This window comes from Misgurnus anguillicaudatus, chromosome 10 (genome assembly GCF_027580225.2).
Source record: "Misgurnus anguillicaudatus chromosome 10, ASM2758022v2, whole genome shotgun sequence".
In the NCBI taxonomy this organism is placed as follows: Eukaryota; Metazoa; Chordata; class Actinopteri; order Cypriniformes; family Cobitidae; genus Misgurnus; species Misgurnus anguillicaudatus.
The window spans coordinates 17,023,109-17,041,485 of NC_073346.2; the positions used below are offsets into that span (position 1 = coordinate 17,023,109).

General features: G+C 37.9%; 3 protein-coding genes across 3 annotated transcripts in view; 1 reads left to right on the top strand and 2 right to left on the bottom strand.

Moving 5' to 3' along the window:
* The window catches only part of fdps (farnesyl diphosphate synthase (farnesyl pyrophosphate synthetase, dimethylallyltranstransferase, geranyltranstransferase)), an 84,688-nt gene that overhangs the window by 28,835 nt on the left and 37,476 nt on the right, over positions 1 to 18,377 (bottom strand). The window lies entirely within an intron of this gene.
* Positions 1 to 18,377, top strand: part of LOC129447633 (uncharacterized) — a 46,447-nt gene that overhangs the window by 375 nt on the left and 27,695 nt on the right. The gene's annotated exons all lie outside the window — the stretch shown is intronic.
* Positions 1,228 to 10,833, bottom strand: LOC141367220 (uncharacterized). Its single transcript, XM_073871987.1, has 2 exons — positions 10,731 to 10,833; positions 1,228 to 4,876 (listed from the first exon to the last, which is right to left on the bottom strand). The coding sequence occupies exon 2, from the start codon at positions 4,860 to 4,862 to the stop codon at positions 2,781 to 2,783; it is 2,082 nt and encodes a 693-aa protein (XP_073728088.1). The 5' UTR covers positions 4,863 to 4,876; positions 10,731 to 10,833; the 3' UTR covers positions 1,228 to 2,780.

Here is an 18,377-nt window from a genome sequence, read left to right on the forward strand (position 1 = left end):
CACAAAACACACGTGACATGACGACATAAGAAAACATGAGTTTTGTCTAAAATCAGTTTGTATCATGTAAGTGTCAACTGTCAATGTCCTCAGACCATCTTAGGAGATTCTAACTTTATACATAGTGAATGCAAAACTCTTATCAGTTTACAGTCTGATTTTCAGCTATAAGCTACATCAACATTGAGACTAGAGTTAATTTGTAATGCTTGTCTATTTTGTGTTTGTATTCTTTTTTCTGTACTGTTTGTGTATGTTGCAGTTTTACACATAGGCCTAATGTATAAGTGCCCTTCATAAGTATTCCTCTGTTTGCTGTGGAGTCAAGAAATGTCTAAACATTTAAAAGATGAACATGATACAAAAAAATTATTTTTTATGGGCACTGAGCTGTGTCCTGATTGTTTACACATGAAAAGCATAAAATGTGTAGGATCAGTGTAGGATCAGTTTGATTCACTCGTGTGCATTTGGGTACAACACATAAGTCAGCATTTAATGCTGTTGTTCTTTGTTGTTAAAGCATGTATGTGTTGAAACATAAACAAAGATTAATAAAATGTGACATTCTAAACTTCTGACATACTGATATTTATCTTACCAATATCTGGTCTCCACAGCAAAAAGAAAAATGTTGTCTTTACTGTTTTGATACTTGTGGAGGGCACTGTATTGTGGGTGTGTGTGCGCGTGCATGTATGTATACCTAGATTTATTTTTTCATCAGTAACTAGTAACTCGCTACTTGAGTATTATTTTCATTGCATACTTTTTACTTCTACTTGCGTAATTATTTCTTTACTCACTTGTACTTTTACTTAAGTAAAGTTATTGGCTACTCTTTCCACCTCTGTTAAAATCTTCATAAATCCAGGCTGAGTTTGCCACGTTAGCCTAAATAATTAGACAGATAGCAGCTAGCTATCATAGCTTGCAGACAAGCAGCCTATAGGCTACTATTTTTTTGGCAGGCATTAGGCAAACACGGCCTATATGAAGGACTGAGAATAACAGGGTCTTTATTAAAATCACCAAACATAAGTTTTTTTTCAGGGGGGTGCCCTTTTTTTAGGACAGAGCAACTGCCTTTAAAAATTCCTGTGCACGTCCCTGTGATTTTATATAATTGATGTATTTATGATGATTGTCTTTGCCAAATTTTATTGTTAATTTAAGTAATATTAAAGCAGTTATTCAACATCCATATCTCATTTGAGTAGTGATTTGTTTTATTTGCATAATATAGGTTACAACATTCTGCATCATTTATTGATTTTCCATTAAGTGACAACAGAGTCAAAAATAAACAAGCATGCATGGTATGCAGGGGCGTAGCACAAGGTCCCGGGCCCTATGCATAGGCAGTCCTGATGGGCCCCCCCATGTTTCCATTTTAGTTTCTAATCACTACATGAACAAACTGTATGATAACCAAACAAGATTTGATTCAGTCATATTTTATTTTGCTGAATGCTGAAGGCATTACATTTTTACATTACTTAGAACATTTATTTTTATCATGCTACATTAACAAAAAGCTCCATTCATAATAAAAGGCAAACAAAACTTCACTGTCACAAGTCATTTTTATCTAGAGAAAAAAGGCAAAACGAAACAAATGCTATTGCTTACATGCTATAGCCTAGCTTCCTCAAATGTATAGCTTATACTGAAATTTATAAATGCCTCCTGGCGTTTATAATATAATGTTGACATGATATGCACCAAGCTAGCTATGACACTGATTAGCCTATTATTGCTTATTTTAGATATTATAGCCTATTCATTTAAAAATAAACATGTTTTTAAATTAGGCTATTATAACAGAGTTTTGTATGCAAATAGCATTGTTAGTATACAGTTTATTTATTTAGCCTTTCACCTCAAATTGCATGAAAGTCTTTAACCAAATTATCATCTGAAAGTGTATGTTCTGCTTTTTCAATGGGTTGTCTCAGTTCATTTTTAGCATTGATAATCGCGGGGATATTCAAACAGTTTAGCACTATAGATTTCGTGTTCTAGTTTGTCCTAACCTTTCTTTGAAAGTAAGTCCGTCACAAATCGTTTCCCCTCTTGTTTCCTTCTCCTGTCTTTCCTTTCTTTTTTGGTGGCCTGATTTAGCTTTCTTGGAGAAAGCCAATTCAACCGCACCGCAGAAATTTGCGCACCACCAGACGCTCAAAAACGTAAACAAAATGCGCGTGCAGATGGACTAAACCATTTGGCGCATTAACAACGTGGGACCGTGAGACTTTAGATAGTTTATACTTATACAAAATGTAGTCAGTCAAACAGTTATTTAGCCAATACATTAACTTTACATTTCATCTGACATTCATTATAAAATTTAATTAGGAAATGAAAATATCCAGGTGAAATAAATTATATTCCAGACTTTTCAAGGGCCCTCTCTTCCCTTGGGGCCCTGGTAATCAGTAATGGTTTTACCCCCAGTCCGACGCCCCTGATGGTATGTTATTTTACAATTTAAATTGATTATGTGTGATAAATGTCACTGTATAATCAAAATAGGCTACACACATTGTAACATGTTGTTTTGCTTTTAAACGATATATGTGTTTGGTATTTGACAAATCTACTGTGTCCCATATTGTTTACATCCTCAGACATTTCCAAATTCTTGTTTGAAAAGTCTCTTAAATCCTCATATCCTTTGGATGGACTGTGTGTTATTTATTTTCTGGTAATGCATACTTAGAATTTCTTCAGTTTTTTGACTGAAAGGATCTAATTTGTTGATTCAGCATGTGCCATCATCAGTAAAATGCTGCTTCTTCTTCCTCAGTGAATCCAGCCTGAACAGCCTCTTGAATTCTTTTGGTTTCCTCTGGAGGAGCAGCGGGAAGAATGGCCAGCAACTCGTCATCAATCTGTTGTTGTCTTGCAATGCTCTTCCTTTCAAACTCCTCTTTATTCTTCAAGACAAGCCCTAAGATGCCTTTTTGGGCTGCATCACAAGACTCCTGTAACATCTGTCGTTCATGCTCAAATTCTGGCTTACTTTTATCCATGGCCATCAATTTTACAAGTGAACTCACACGGTCCATCAGGTACTTGTTGGACACATCTGTGTATGTTCCAGAGATCATATTGACAAGACTTGCAATGTTACAGGCTTGGAACGCTTGAGTGTAGAGCAAATCTTTTGAAAAGAGCTTTGCATTGTAGGAGAGGGCTTGGGTTTTCTCAGATGTTGAAACAAAGTTTGTTAAAGTTTTGCTAAGGCTAGTTTTGACAATGTTGGAAACCATCTGAAAAAAGTGAACCATCTTCTCCCATTGTTCCTTCACTCTTCCCATGGCATCCATACCTTTGACCAGCATCTCTGTGGTGGTTTTGAAGTCAATTTCCTTTAGTTCACAGTTTCTCATAGTGACCAGAATTTCAGTTAGCTCCTTTTGGTTCTTTTCTAGGTTCTCCACACACTTTTCATAGGTCTCCATTGTCTTGTTCTTCTGAGCTCGGTTCTGCTCTATGGCAAATCGTGCATTATCTGTTGCTCTCTGTGAAGGACTTGTGCACTCTGATCTGTTTTCAGTTTTTAACATCATTGGAGGTTTTGAAGAGATGGCTGGAGATTTTGTGGTGTCTTTGCTTTTGCTGTCAAAAACACGGGCTGAGTTAATTAATTCCAAGACCTCCTCTACTATCTTTATGTTTATGTCTTTGTCACATTTGCCTTCCGGTGCATATTTTGCTAGTTGATTGCACATGTTAATGCCCTTTAGGCATAACATCTGGGCTTCTGACTTTGCTTTGCAGTCATTAATTTCCCCCAAATCACTGTTGATTCTTTCAAACTGATTTGCAATGAAATTAGACTTTGTAGTTTTCTCCTTCTGATCATAAAGTTTTTTCCAGTCAATATCATCATCCTTCTTATTCACATTCATGAGTTCTTTGATAGTCTCTGCACATTTTAAAATTTCAGCAGACTTACTATATGAGGTTATTTCATCAACCAGATCTCCTACAGGTTCCTCACTTCTAAGGTTGCTTGCAGTATTAGCAATCTTTGTTACTGCACCACACGCACTTCTCACTGGGTGAGATATAAGAAATGTCATTCCAATAAGAAGGCCTGTTAAACTCTGTGTTAACCCACCAACTATATCCATAGCCATCATATTCCATCCAGTAGGAAGAGAAGCCATAGCTTTATGGTAACTATCATTAGCGCTCTCTAGTTCTTTCTCCAAGGCGTTAACTGCCTTCTTTGTCCTTTCCTGGGTTTCTTCTGCTGACTGCTTCCTCAGTTTGCTCTCCTCTATTTTTTTCTTGATTGCTTCCATCTCCTCCCCATAAAAGTGCTCTGCATTTACACATGCTTCTAGTAGCTCTTGGATAATTTCGATGACATGCATGAAACGCTCTTTAGTATTGGTAGACAATGTAAGACATTCATCTGCAATGTTTCGGATATTGTCCAGCTGATCAGGAAGATGTGCTTGAACGACCTCATCATTACCTTGAAAAAGAATCTTCACAGCTGCCTTCATGTAATCTGGAACTTGGGCAGTATGGAGACGAATTTGATCCATGCTTGTATGAGCCTCATTAAATGCCCACCATCCAGAGTTACACACTTGCATGAGGCAAGCTCGAAAGGATTCTGGGTATTTGATGTGTTTGTAACCACCTGCGGGGGGATTTTTATTGATAGAGAAATCTGTTGCAGAAGAGATGAATACCAGTTCTCCCAGAATTGCTATGGATAGCGGTGCTGGAGTCAAATACTCTTCCCAGTTGGCATAGGGCTGCATTATAAGTTTGGTTTGGTTCCTCATGTCCTCAGCAGAACTTAGCTTTTGAGTAGCCTTTGAAATTGTGGAATCCATGGCTTTTTCTGTTCCTGTTCAAAACAAACAGAATGATAAAGAAGGATATTGTGATTTGTGTTTTAACATGATGCAAGACTTGTTAAGGGACCTTTTCCCACATTGCTTTAAAGTGTCAATGAACCCCACTCTCAAAGTTCAAGTCTAACTTGAAATTGTTTTTACAAATTGCAACTTAAATGGACATGGAAAGCTGCAAGTAGAAGAAAGGGATGTGGGATGGCCAAACAACTGTCATCTGTTTGTGGACACCAACTATTTATCAGATGTTACGTTTATTGCAGGCAAAGTTTAAGCCTTTACCTTAAAGGGATACTCCACTTTTTTGAAAATAGGCTTAGGCTAAGAACTCTCATTCCAGCGTAATAATCATGGACCTTGTAGCCGTATCGTGGGTGCAGCAGGCGCAATGATATTACGCAGTACCCGAAAAAAGTCTCCTTGGTGACTTTCAATAGCTGGGGACTATCTTCGGGTGCTGCATAATATCATTGCACCCATGGTATGGCAGCAAAGTCCTTGATTATTACGCTAGAATGAGAGTATAGTTCCTAGCCATATCGGCCTAAAAAAATTGAAACTTTGAATTGTATGGAGGGCTGATGCGATAATGACTATATTGACTTATTGACCGATATGTGAACATGATGTCAGTATATTACCATATTGTTTACATGTATGTTTGTTTGCAAAAAAATTAATGTCATTAGCATTTTAGCCGATCGCAATTGCCTCTGTTATTTCTGCCTGCTGTCTGTTATAAGTTACTGTAGTGGCACGCGCAGCTCAGAGTCCACATGTGTTTGCGTGACAGTTGACAGGCGAAGAGAAAGCTAATCAAACTGACATTTTTTGTTTATCTGTTTCAAATTTGAATGCATATTTTATAATATTTATTTACGTTTTAAATATTTCGAATATACATTTTTTACACTCCAATTTCATATTAATATTTCACATTTTTTTATCTAAATATTCTTAAAAATCAAAGTTGTGTTCTTAGAAAAGATGTTCTTGCATTATTATGCTATTTTATAGTCTTATATCTAATCAGTGACATAAAATGGACAATACTATCGACTATCGCCATTATTACTGTGTCAATGAACCGACCTATAGAAAGTAGCTATCACGACAGGCCTACATCATTCTCAGTACACAATGTAACTACAGAAGAGTCAAGTTTTAAATAGGAAAAATATTGAAACTCTTTGGTTATTTTTGAGCGCGATGCTAATGGTCTAATCAGATTTAATTAACTGTGCTAAGCTATGCTAAAAGTGGTACCGCCAGACCCGGATATCAGCATAGTCATAATAGATTACAAAACGGTAAACCTCAATTGTTTATCTCTTGGAGAGCTGTAAAAATGAGCCTATTTAAAAAAAAGTGGAGTATCCATGCATTTAACTTACCTTAAACTAAGTTTTCTGTAATGTAATGTAAACTACTGTAGTTGGATAGAAAGAGAGAATATTGTTACTCATAGTGATGTCTCCTAAAGCAGAGGTGTTCAACTCTGATCCACTACCCTTGCCTGTAATGATCAGGTGATCCTGAAGACCTTGTTGATTCAGGTGCGTTTGATTAGGGTTGGAGCTAAACTTTGCAGGACAGTGGGTCCCTCCCCACATGGTAAAAAATTCTTTGTTGCCTCAAATTGTTTTGTTTAATCAACTCAGATTTACAAGTCATTTCAACTTACTACATTTAACTTGACTAGAGATGAGTTGTTATAACTACAGATGAGATAACTTATAAACTATAGTTGAAAAAAGTCAACTTAATTTTATAAGTTGTAGCAACTCATCTCTTGTCGAGATAAATAATAGTAAGTTGACGTGACTTGTAAATCTGAGTTAATTCAACAAAAGAAATTAAGGCAGCAAATATTTTTACACTGCACGAGCAAGGTTAGAAACCTCTGACCTAAGGTGTCCCCATAGGAACCTCAAGTAACCCCACCCCTCTTTCTCCTACGTCGAGGCCTAGCCACTCGTGCTTTTTCAAAAGCATTTACCTATGGTTGTAAGTTCCGTCGTTACCAGTCTAGTTCAATGTTTTCGGAAGTTTCCCGAAACCATGGTACAAACATCCACAAACTGCATAACAACTTCCTCGACCCTGGAAAAATCTAAAAATTAGTTTTTTCTTCTAAAAATGAAGTGTTGGGGTGTTAACACATTGCGACAAATAAAAAGCTGATTTTACTTCATGACATGTCCACTATAATGGACAACAGGGGTCCATGTACGTTTTATTAATTTGATATCCTATCTGAAATTGTCATGATCCGTTCTGCGTTTCCCTAGTCTTGTCTCTTATATTGAAGTTCTGTTCTGTATGCCATGTTTCTAGTCCTTTTGTTAATTGGTTCTTGCGTTGATTGTTTCCAAGGTGTGTCTTGTTATCTTGTTACCCATGTGTATATAATCCCAGTGTCTCAGTTGTCTATCGTTAATGTTTGTAATGTGACACTCTATTTTTATACTCTTTTTTTCAGAGTACATACATTTTACTTATGTATTGAAATATAAAGACAGTTCAAACAAATTTGGAAAAAAGTGTTTTAGACTTTTTTAGACTAAAAAAACCTGCCTACTTTGCCTTTAAGGATGTTTTCCTGAATCTAGGCTAGCCCCAGATCACAACAGCAGTGACGTAGATAGTGACGTGTGCAAAACCTGTCCCTATATTAATTCTGAAGCGCCCCCTTCATCTGGTTGGCCAAACCGCGGCCTGGCTTCCTTGTGTCAGGCGGAATAGAGGGTATGCACATGACGTCGGCGGGAGGGACTGCGGTTACACCCACTGAGTGGCAAAAGACAGAGCCGGAGCATTTGAGTACAGCGTGACATCGGCGAAAATGCGTCAAAATGGGAAAAAGCTGTTGTGCGATAGACTGTACCAACAAGAAATCGGAGCTATCGTTTTACAGACTGACAAAAATCACAGAAAGGAGAAGTAAGGGGCCAGTCACACCAAAAGCGCTTTAAACGCTTGCAAACGCAAGGCGCGACGCACTTCCTTTTTTTAAAAAGAGCAGTGCGACGCGGCTTTTCATATTGCTAAGCAACCACCGAGTCAGCTGTCTTGTCAATCAAATATTGAAGCGTGAGCGCTCTTTTGCTGTTAACTGTCATATTAGCAGAAACTTTAAAAAGAGGACGCTTGATCTGACCTTGTTTGAGAATGAGAGGTGCACAAACACGCAGGAGAGAGTGAAACGAGTGGAGTCCGGTTCTTCAAAGCAACTGTAAACTTCCCTCACCACAACGTAAGGCCCGCCTCTCCCCTCATTCGATTGGACAATGGAAAGACGCGAATGACGTCGGGCGCTTCTCCGCTCTCAGCGCTCCTTCAAAAACGCGTGCGCGGCAGGCGGCAAAAAAACGCAAATCGCTCGGCGCGCATAAACAGCGCGCAAACGCGCCCTGCCCATAGAATATCATTCAAAAAAGGCGCCTGCAACTGCCATAAACGCTTTTGGTGTGACTGGCCCCTAAATAGATCGTTCATGCCAACGTCCACAGACCACAGGTGGGTTGCAGTGGCGGCTGGTGACTTCTTTTTCTGAGGGCGCACGATGCGAAGCTCGTCACAACATGTATGTAGACCGTCATGTGTGTGGTATGTAATTTCAAAATATGTGTTCTGCGCTTTGAGAGATCGTGTGTGCATCACGTGTCATGCCAAAATAAGTGCCTGCTGCAGAAGCATCAAAGGGTTTATGATAAAAGAGACGATCATGTTTGCCAGGTACTCGCATAATCTCATGCCTAATCAGAGTTTAATGTTAAGGGAGTGCCTTTTGGAACATGAGCGTCTCTTTTATCATAAACGGTTTTGACGCTAGTCCAGCAGGCACTTATTTTGACAAAACACGTGATGCACACATGATCTCTCGACACGCAGGACACACATTTTGGAAAAGGGAACCACACACATGATACTCCGAGCACTTATTTTGAATTCGCGCCCTTCGGATGAGAAGTCACGAGCCGCCACTGGTGGGTTGATAAGTTGCTAGGGTCACTATCAAGCAGCGGGTTTACTTTCTACTTAAATGTATTTTTCAAGTATTTGTATTTTATCCGTGTTTTTCTTTGGAAAACATACATTTCAAAGCATATTATCATAATTTTTATTTTATTACATTTCATAAATACACGTGTTTGTTTTAGATTACACACTCAAGTAAAAGTACACAATTTTTATGTAATTAGGTATTAAATACATTTTAATAGGCAATATTAAAGAATACACAGTATGATTCTATGCTTTAGAATGTAGTGAAGTAAAATTTTTCCCAATACAAACATCCTAATAAAGCACAGATGCTTGGAAAATGTAATTAATGTAACTAAGTATTGTCTACATCTGCTATCAAGTCCAACAAAATTCATTTTAAGCTGATAATAGTCAGATTTACTGGCATTTTCGCAGCAACCCCTATGAAAACCAGCCATTTTGTTGCACGTTTTGCCACTCAACCGGGCGAGCTCACGTGGAAAAGTGACGTCAATGCATACCCTCTACAAGAGTCCTTAAAGTTCGCGATGTAAAGCAGGGCTCACTGATAATTCCGCATGACCTTTGATGCGGAAATCTATTTCTCAACACATACTTAATGCTGCTGCGAAGCTTTGCCTCTAGTGTACAACACGGAGTTTGAGATTGTAACAATTTTTGATTTGGGTGAGGATAGTTTTTGAAGGAGCTTTTACCTTTCCATGTCCCAGTGAGGAAAATTATCCGATTATCTCGTAAATGTAACGTTAGTATTAAAAATGTTAAAATGTTGATTTTTACGTCAAGTCACATACAAGTGTAAAATATTACAATATATCGCACTTGTTCTTAATAACACTGTAAACGCGTGTACTTCGTTTACACGAGAAAAAATTAGTTTTGTATGTTTGTAATATTCCTGCTGTAATTCTTTTCGCTATAAGGCGTCTTGCTAATCTAGAAATCACAAAGGGGTTTGGCATAATGATGTGTAGAACATTTGTTTCCAATTCCTGCAGTGTTTTCAGTAAATAAAGTTTGACGAATTGTTGTAATGTGCGTATGACTTGCGAATGTAATGCTCACCTAACTGAAATAAACCAGGCTTGATGACGTATGCAGCCTGCATATGCGACCTTCTATTTTGAAATGTCCAACATTTTAGAGCAAATGGATTGCACTATATATTTCCTAATTTTCTCATATGGGTGTGGCTTTCTTTTTTACATAATTATTTGGTTACACTTTACAATAGGATTATATTTGTTAACTTTAGTTAACGCATTGGTTAACATAAGTAAGAAATAATTGACGACGGGCCACCGAACTATTTGAAAACAATGCACACCCAAGGTGCAATGCGGCACGACGCGAAGCGGAGTCAATTAATTCTCTTATACCACGGTTACCACAAACATTGCTCTGGTGCCTATTTTTAAGACATTTGACAAGTTAGGTGTGCGGTTATCGGAAATTAATGAATACCCACGGAACATTTCTCAGCCAATCAGAATACAGCATTCAACAGACCCGTAGTATAAACTAACAATAAACAACACTAATTGTTGGTTCATGGTAGGTAATGCATTTAATAATGTTAACAAATACAACCTTATTGTAAAGTGTTACCAATTATTATTATTATTTTTTTAAACTTCTCTGCCTCTGTCTTACAACTGCCTATTACAAGAAGTGAATCAAACATACACAAAGACCTGATGCCCACTACAAAGTACATTTATAAGTAACAATATAAAGGCCTATGTCTTAATCTGAATCAGTTCCCATAAACTTTTAAAGCTATACATGTTTAATTTACTGTTGTATAACATCATAATACAAATGAAATGGTCTTACCTTGTTTATTTTCAGGAGGCTGTTGGTTAAGACACAGGTTCAGGTTTCTTAACACTGATGAAACACTGACTGCCTTTTATACTTTTATACTGGACAGGGTTGGGCTTGTGTAAGGGTGGGTGATGATAATGCATTAAGCTGGGTGGGCAATCAAAAGCAAAAGTATGTTCTTTTAGGGGATTTTTAGGGGATTTTAAGATACAGTTTATAACAAAACATCAAATGCTTACAAAAAAAAAGGATAATTTATTCATCCTTGTGTCATTCACGTTCCCTAAGGCTTTACATATAAAAGCTCTTTCTGTATTTTTCTTAAAATTAAATAAAACAAAAAAATAAAATAATTAATTATATATAATAAGTATAGTATAGTATATATATATATATATACTTTTATTATATTATAATGTAATTTTATTTATTTATTTATGTACACTAAATCTATTTATACACTACTACTAATAATATAATAATAGCATGTAATAGTTTATTTATATTAATTTTGGTGTAAATAATAAATGGTACATGTCTAGGTGATTGATTTCAAGCAATTTTGCATTGCACAAGCGTTTGACATTTCCTACTGACCCACTCTGCACATTTTGTGTGTCTCCCTTTATTTAACACACCTCGTGTGTCTCCCTTATTTATTAAGTTTAATGCATTGAATGTTTAAGTTTACTCAACCTCAGATTTCTTAAAGTGCAAGTGAAAACATATAACATCAGGTGATTCACATCCAGCCTGTTAAGCTAAAATACCTTTCATTCCAGTAATTTGAAACTGAAAGTAAAAGTTGTTTTCAGAATCAGAACTGGCCATATGGATTAGGTGTGAGTCATGAAAAGTGGATGAAAGTAGGAAGGCCGGGTCTTTCCCTGCCTATGACAGAATTTGCACTGTGCGCGCATACCATTTTTCCAACCGTTATAGCAAACAGCTTTAGACCATGCTTGTTAGATGGTTAATATAGGGCCCTATGTGTATGTTTGGATAATCGTTCTAAATCTGATCTGAGCAAAAGTCTTTTACAAAAATGCTGTTATTTTTTGTTGAAAATGTGATATTTATGAAGAAACCTACCCATAAAAAGAACAAATGAGGAGTTCAGATGCAAAGCCACTAAACGCCACCTCAGTCAATAATAAGATAATGATATTGACCAAATGCTCTGGGCATGTATTATATAGGTTTATTAAATACCTTATCTTCCAATCTGCTTAATCCTGAAATACCTTGTTGTTGTTAGAATCCGCTAAACGCCACATTGATTTGTTGTCAGAATCCGCTAAATAGCCATGTCGCCTTTGAGCACTTGTCCTCTAAGTGCATGAAAGATGAATTAGATGAATGAAGACAAGCAAACAACCGTGCATCACCTCCAAACTTGAGTCTACTTTAAAAGTGGAAGTTTTTGCCAAAAGCTTTCAGAGTCAATAGTATGAATGCAATCTCATATATTTACCCTGTAAACAGTGTGTAAAAATTCAGTATTTATTATCATTTGCATGTTTTGATGTGGCATATGTCATGATTTTATATAATTGATGTATTTATGATGATTGTCTTTGCCAAATTTTATTGTTAATTTAAGTAATATTGAAGCAGTTATTCAACATCCATATCTCATTTGAGTAGTGATTTGTTTTATTTGCGTAATAATAAATTTTTGTACCGTATCTATTTTTAACTTAAGAATGTGATTTTTTATACACATATTCATTATTGTATGACACCTCGTGTAATGATAAAATAAAGTTTTTCATGAAGTCTCTCGCTCTCGGTCTAATACTCATTTGAGGTCTGTGTCTATAAGGGAGAGGCTCATCTGAAAGCTACTCTCATATGTTTCATTGATCATTGTCCTGCTACACTATCTACAAGCAGGGGTCGAAATTTTTCAATGGTGCGACTTAAAAAAATCTGAGGTTGCACCGGTGCGACCAGCCGTTCAAGAGTCTCCGCAATTTGAAAGTCTTCTTGTGGTTCAACCACAGATGTACATTAGACACACACATACTCCGTGGTCTAAACCAATCAGATAGTGAAGGGCGGACACCACCCTCTCTCATTATGGGCGTTTCACACGGTACGCTGCAAAATCCCCTAAAAGAACATACTTTTACTTTTGATTGCCCACCCAGCTTAATGCATTATCATCACCCACCCTTACACAAGCCCAACCCTGTCCAGTATAAAAGTATAAAAGGCAGTCAGTGTTTCATCAGTGTTAAGAAACCTGAACCTGTGTCTTAACCAATAGCCTCCTGAAAATAAACAAGGTAAGACCATTTCATTTGTATTATGATGTTATACAACAGTAAATTAAACATGTATAGCTTTAAAAGTTTATGGGAACTGATTCAGATTAAGACATAGGCCTTTATATTGTTACTTATAAATGTACTTTGTAGTGGGCATCAGGGCTTTGTGTATGTTTGATTCACTTCTTGTAATAGGCAGTTGTAAGACAGAGACAGAGAAGTTTAAAATAATAATAATAAATATAGGTGCAAGCAGCGATACGGGGGCCAAGCAACAATGGTCCTGCAACACACCATGAAGCCTAAAGGACATGCAATTGAAGAATGCAGTGTAGCAGATATGTATGGAAACTTACAGGACTCAGAGATGAAAATGCACATATTGAATAAATGAAAATTTTGAAGTATAATATTTATTTGCATGCTGAAATAAGGACTGATTAGTCCAATGCTGACCTAGAAAACAATTAAACCGCCAAACCATCATACTTGTTACACATGAGACTTAAACCAAAATAGCACAAACAAAATAATACCAGAAAAAATAATAAAGTAAAATACAAATAATAGGGATGCACCGAATATTCGGCCACCGAAAATTTTCGGCCGAAAATGGCCCAAAAGTGGTTTTTCGGTTTTCGGCCGAAAGACTTTTATCACCGAAAAAATACGGCCGAAATAATGTGATGACGCAAACAGAAACCGCGACCTGCACGTGCTTGTCTGAAGTAACATATCTGCGGTGTGGACTAGGTTTCTCTCAAACCCGCGTTCGCCGAATTTGTGACCAGGATGCCCGAAACCTGTGAGTTCCACTCCCGCCCACGACCGTAATGTTTGTGTCCAAACCTGCGGATTTTCTCTGGGCATTTGTGTACAGTTTTCACAAGCTCCGACTAAACATTCGTTCAGATTAACATCCAGAATAACAGACATTAAACATGATTGCTTTTAAAATTAGGGATGTGCACGAATGGTCAAATATTCGATCTGCAATAATAATTAGAATGGGGAAAAAATGATATTCAAATGTTTTTAATCCGCCACCGCAGCATTACGGCTACTGCTCATTGAATCCTTTTTCACTTCTGTACGGTCTTTTACAGACTTTAATATAAAATATACATGAAAATTAATATGTATGTATTTCTGATTGTTTTGGTAATTCAGATTGCAGACTCATTTAAGTGTTTAGAGTTTTAATGCCGGGTTTTTGACGTGCTTCTCCGCCGCTGCATCAGCGTGCATCATGAGAGATTTGTTAGCTTCCTTATATAGCCTAGTTTATTTTGTTGTTAAAACGATACGAGACACGCATGGAAAGCGAAACGGAGAACGTTTATTTTATCTGTGGATATGGTTATAACAAACCCGATAACTGCAAATGCCGTAACAGCAAACAATAGCTCCGTTTTGTGAAGTGTTGCTAAATTAAGCTCGTAACTTTGCACCCTCAGCAATAATGTATCAAGCCAGCTTGCGTTATTTGTAACATAATATTAAATTCAGATATATTTGTTAGATCCGTTTGTTGTTCTCACTGGATAACAACAGAGCAGAGTTTTTTCTGCAGCTGGCATTAATGAGAAAAACGGGTTTCACCGGAGAAGGTAGGCTAAATATGATTTTCTTTTTAAACAAAAACATGTCAGACTAAATAAAGAAGATATTCATATTTGACTGAGCCTTCGACCCATTCGGGGTTTTAACGTGCATTAAAATGCCATCATTTTTTTATCAGCATTTTGTAACATTAACGTTAGAACAAAACCACAACTAGCACATCTCAGTTTTTAAATGTATACTGCATGGCAAACAAGCACCAAAGGATTAATCAAACAAATCCTTCAGCCTATATAACTGAAGTTGGGTTTGTTTATGCCACATGCTGTTTGGCTTATTTTTCTTCTCAAATTGTGTGTGTTGACTCCATTTCTATTACACACAAAAAGACCAGACGTGCAATGGTAGTACTAATAATTGGCATAATTTCTTTCGGTGTTTCGGCTTTCGGTTTTCGGCCTTGGTTTCCTCTTTTTTGGTTTCGGCCAAGAATTTTCATTTCGGTGCATCCCTATAATGAATTGAAGCTTTTGACTCTAAAGTAAGAGACTTCAATTGTGCCCTACCCAGGATTTCAAACCACAATTTCCAGGTCTGATGCCTATCACTCATTTGGTTGAGCTACAGGGGAGGCATACTAATACACAGCTGCTGAAGCTAGGTAGCTTAAGTGACAATGACTGCATTTACATGCAGCCAATAACCCGTTCAAATCCGGAATATTAGCAATAACCCGGTCGCGCACGTCCATGTAAACACCGGCAAAAACCCAAATATGCTCATATTCCTGTTTTTAAAATCCTGAATATTACCCCTGGGTTACCTCTTTTGCAGGGCTGCACTGGGACAAAAAATTGGCCCTGGCATTTTGGCCCAGACCGGCCAACTACATAGGATCACAAATCTTTGTGCAACCTTGACAAACTCCATATAATGATTAAGTAGAAAACTATAAGAGCTGACACGTGACATTACATAAGCACTGTAAAAGGCTTTGCAGGTTTTAAAAATAATAGTGTTAGCCAGGTAGTGCACAATGTTTAAACGAACCATTCTGTATACCTTATGATAACACTGAGACCTGATAAATGTTACAATGAAGTCGCAGTCTCGCGACAGGGCCACGAGTCCCATTACAGTGTGTGCAGAATATTTTGATCACTTTTTTCTAAACACCTTTTACCAGTTCAAACCACAGTCATTTTAATAACCAACATTAATTTTGTATATATCTTTTTCTTTCATCCTATATTATGCCCTTGCTGCCCAAATCAGGATTTCTTGTATAAAGGTGACACCTCAATATTGCAATTTCATGCATGGCATCTTTCTTATGCACATTCAATAATGAATTTCCAGTGTGTGTGTTAAACATTTTTTGGCCCATTTTAAATGTAAAAGAAAATATGCCTAATATTTCTGCACTCCTGAATATAAGGTGCTTTTTTCTCCAGCCAGCCATCATTAACAATAATGTATTACTTATAAATGCCTTATTTACTAAATTAATGGTAGTTATGGTTTGGAATTAGTAAAATATGTTTAATAAAAACTGTGATCAAAATGTCACGACTGGGATGCAGGAGTGAGGAAGTTAGGACGCAAGTGCAGAGTTCACAATGAAATAAATAACATTTATTAACAGAACGAGAATAAAACAACGGGCAGGGAACACAGGAACATCCAATAGAAGAAACAGGAACAGACATGAAAGTAGTGACAATGACACAGCAGTGAGCAAACAGAAGACAGAGGTATATATACACACAGACTAAATGACAAACAGGTGTAATGAGGCAGGTAATTAATCAATGAATGTCCAGGTGATAACAATCAGAACAGAGACAAGACATGACACGGATTAACCGTGACATTACCCTCCCCTCTACGAGTGGCTACCAGACACTCACATAAAACACAACAAAAACAAAGTCTGGTAGCGAGAGTCCAACGGAGGGGTGGAGGGCTTGGGGACCCTGGCGAAGCCGGCAGCCGCCGGGATGAGACCAACAGGAAGGTTGGCCGGACTGCGCCAGGAGAACCAGACGAGGCAGACGAATTACCCCCCTCCTGGGAATCGTCGATGATCAGATGCCCCCGGAAATCATCTCCCATCCCCTCGTGGAAACGGAGACCCTCGGTAGCCACCCCGGGGAAATGATCGGGCGTGGTCTGTTCCGGATCCCCCTGCGAGCAGAATGGTGGTCCTCCGAGGGACCGTCGACGACGACTCAACCGTTGGGGGACCGCTTGGGCCGATCCTCCTCCAGCAGGCCCGCAGGAGCGAGCGATCGCTCACGGTGGTCCCCAAGAGACATTGGGGCTGATGGGGAATGAACCCCGATGTCACTACTCCCCCTCGACGAAACTCCTGGGGGAGCCGCCCTCTGTGAACCTTCTGCGTCCAGTTTGGCTGGATCATTCTGTCACGACTGGGATGCAGGAGTGAGGAAGTTAGGACGCAAGTGCAGAGTTCACAATGAAATAAATAACATTTATTAACAGAACGAGAATAAAACAACGGGCAGGTAACACAGGAACATCCAATAGAAGAAACAGGAACAGACATGAAAGTAGTGACAATGACACAGCAGTGAGCAAACAGAAGACAGAGGTATATATACACACAGACTAAATGACAAACAGGTGTAATGAGGCAGGTAATTAATCAATGAATGTCCAGGTGATAACAATCAGAACAGAGACAAGACATGACACGGATTAACCGTGACACAAAAGTTTGATGTAGCTACCTAATAATTCTGCCCACACTGTATTTTATTGCAGTGTAATCACTGTCATTTTGCAAACAGCTATTGGTCTATCATTTGTGTTTTTGACTGCGTTTTATCAAGAGGATATCTAACGACAGTGTTTTAAAAGCTGTTTTGCTTACCGCACGTCAACTCGCTTCTCAGTTGTCTCTTATTTTGACAGACGTACACTGATGCTGCATGCTTCATAACATGCCCTAAATGTTGTGGGCTAGCCAAATGTCAAATAAAAAAGAACCAATGGGCTGCTGATTAGGTGTCTCCTGGGCCGGTCTGTCCGGAAAAAAATAAAATACATCTTTCGCTAACTTTTTTGGAAAATGCAGTACATTGCCACAGCGCTTTTTAGCGCCATTAATTAATTACTTAAAAAAAAAAAAAGAAAGCAACGGGCTGCGTTGCACAAGTGGCTGGTCAGACAAAAACAGTGTGAGATGTATGATACGTCTGTATGATACTCGCACGCTGTTACTTGTGTCAGATCATCGTTCTCTGTTTCCTCGCTCTCTGTTTCTTGTGACTGTGCATCTGACACAAGAAACAGAGGGGGAGGGTGGAGCTTGTTAAGAGATGATTGGGCCAGCCCAGTGTCAGTATGGAAAATGAACCAATGGGCCGCTGTCCCTGCTTTATGGGCCGGACGTTGGCCAATAAAAAATATTATATAATATAAAAAAATATTATATTATATTGAAATATTATATTCAAATAAAAACCAAGGACGTCGGCCCACCGGGCATTTGCCCAGTATGCCAGATTACCAGTCCAGCCCTGCTCTTTTCTAACCCGAAATTTTGCTCATGTAAACGCGCATCGGGATATTCCCATCAAAAGGAACATTGATTTGTGTACTGCGCATGTTCTATTCGCAAGGAATCTTGGTCTTTTGAGTAGAGGTACTTCTTGTATTTTTTTTTTTTTTTGCTTTATTATGTATTAAAATAATTATACAATGAAAACATAATGTAACACCATAACAAGCATAACAATTACAAATAACATTTAAAGTAAAAGAAATACACTTTAAGGAAAAAAAAAAATAAAAA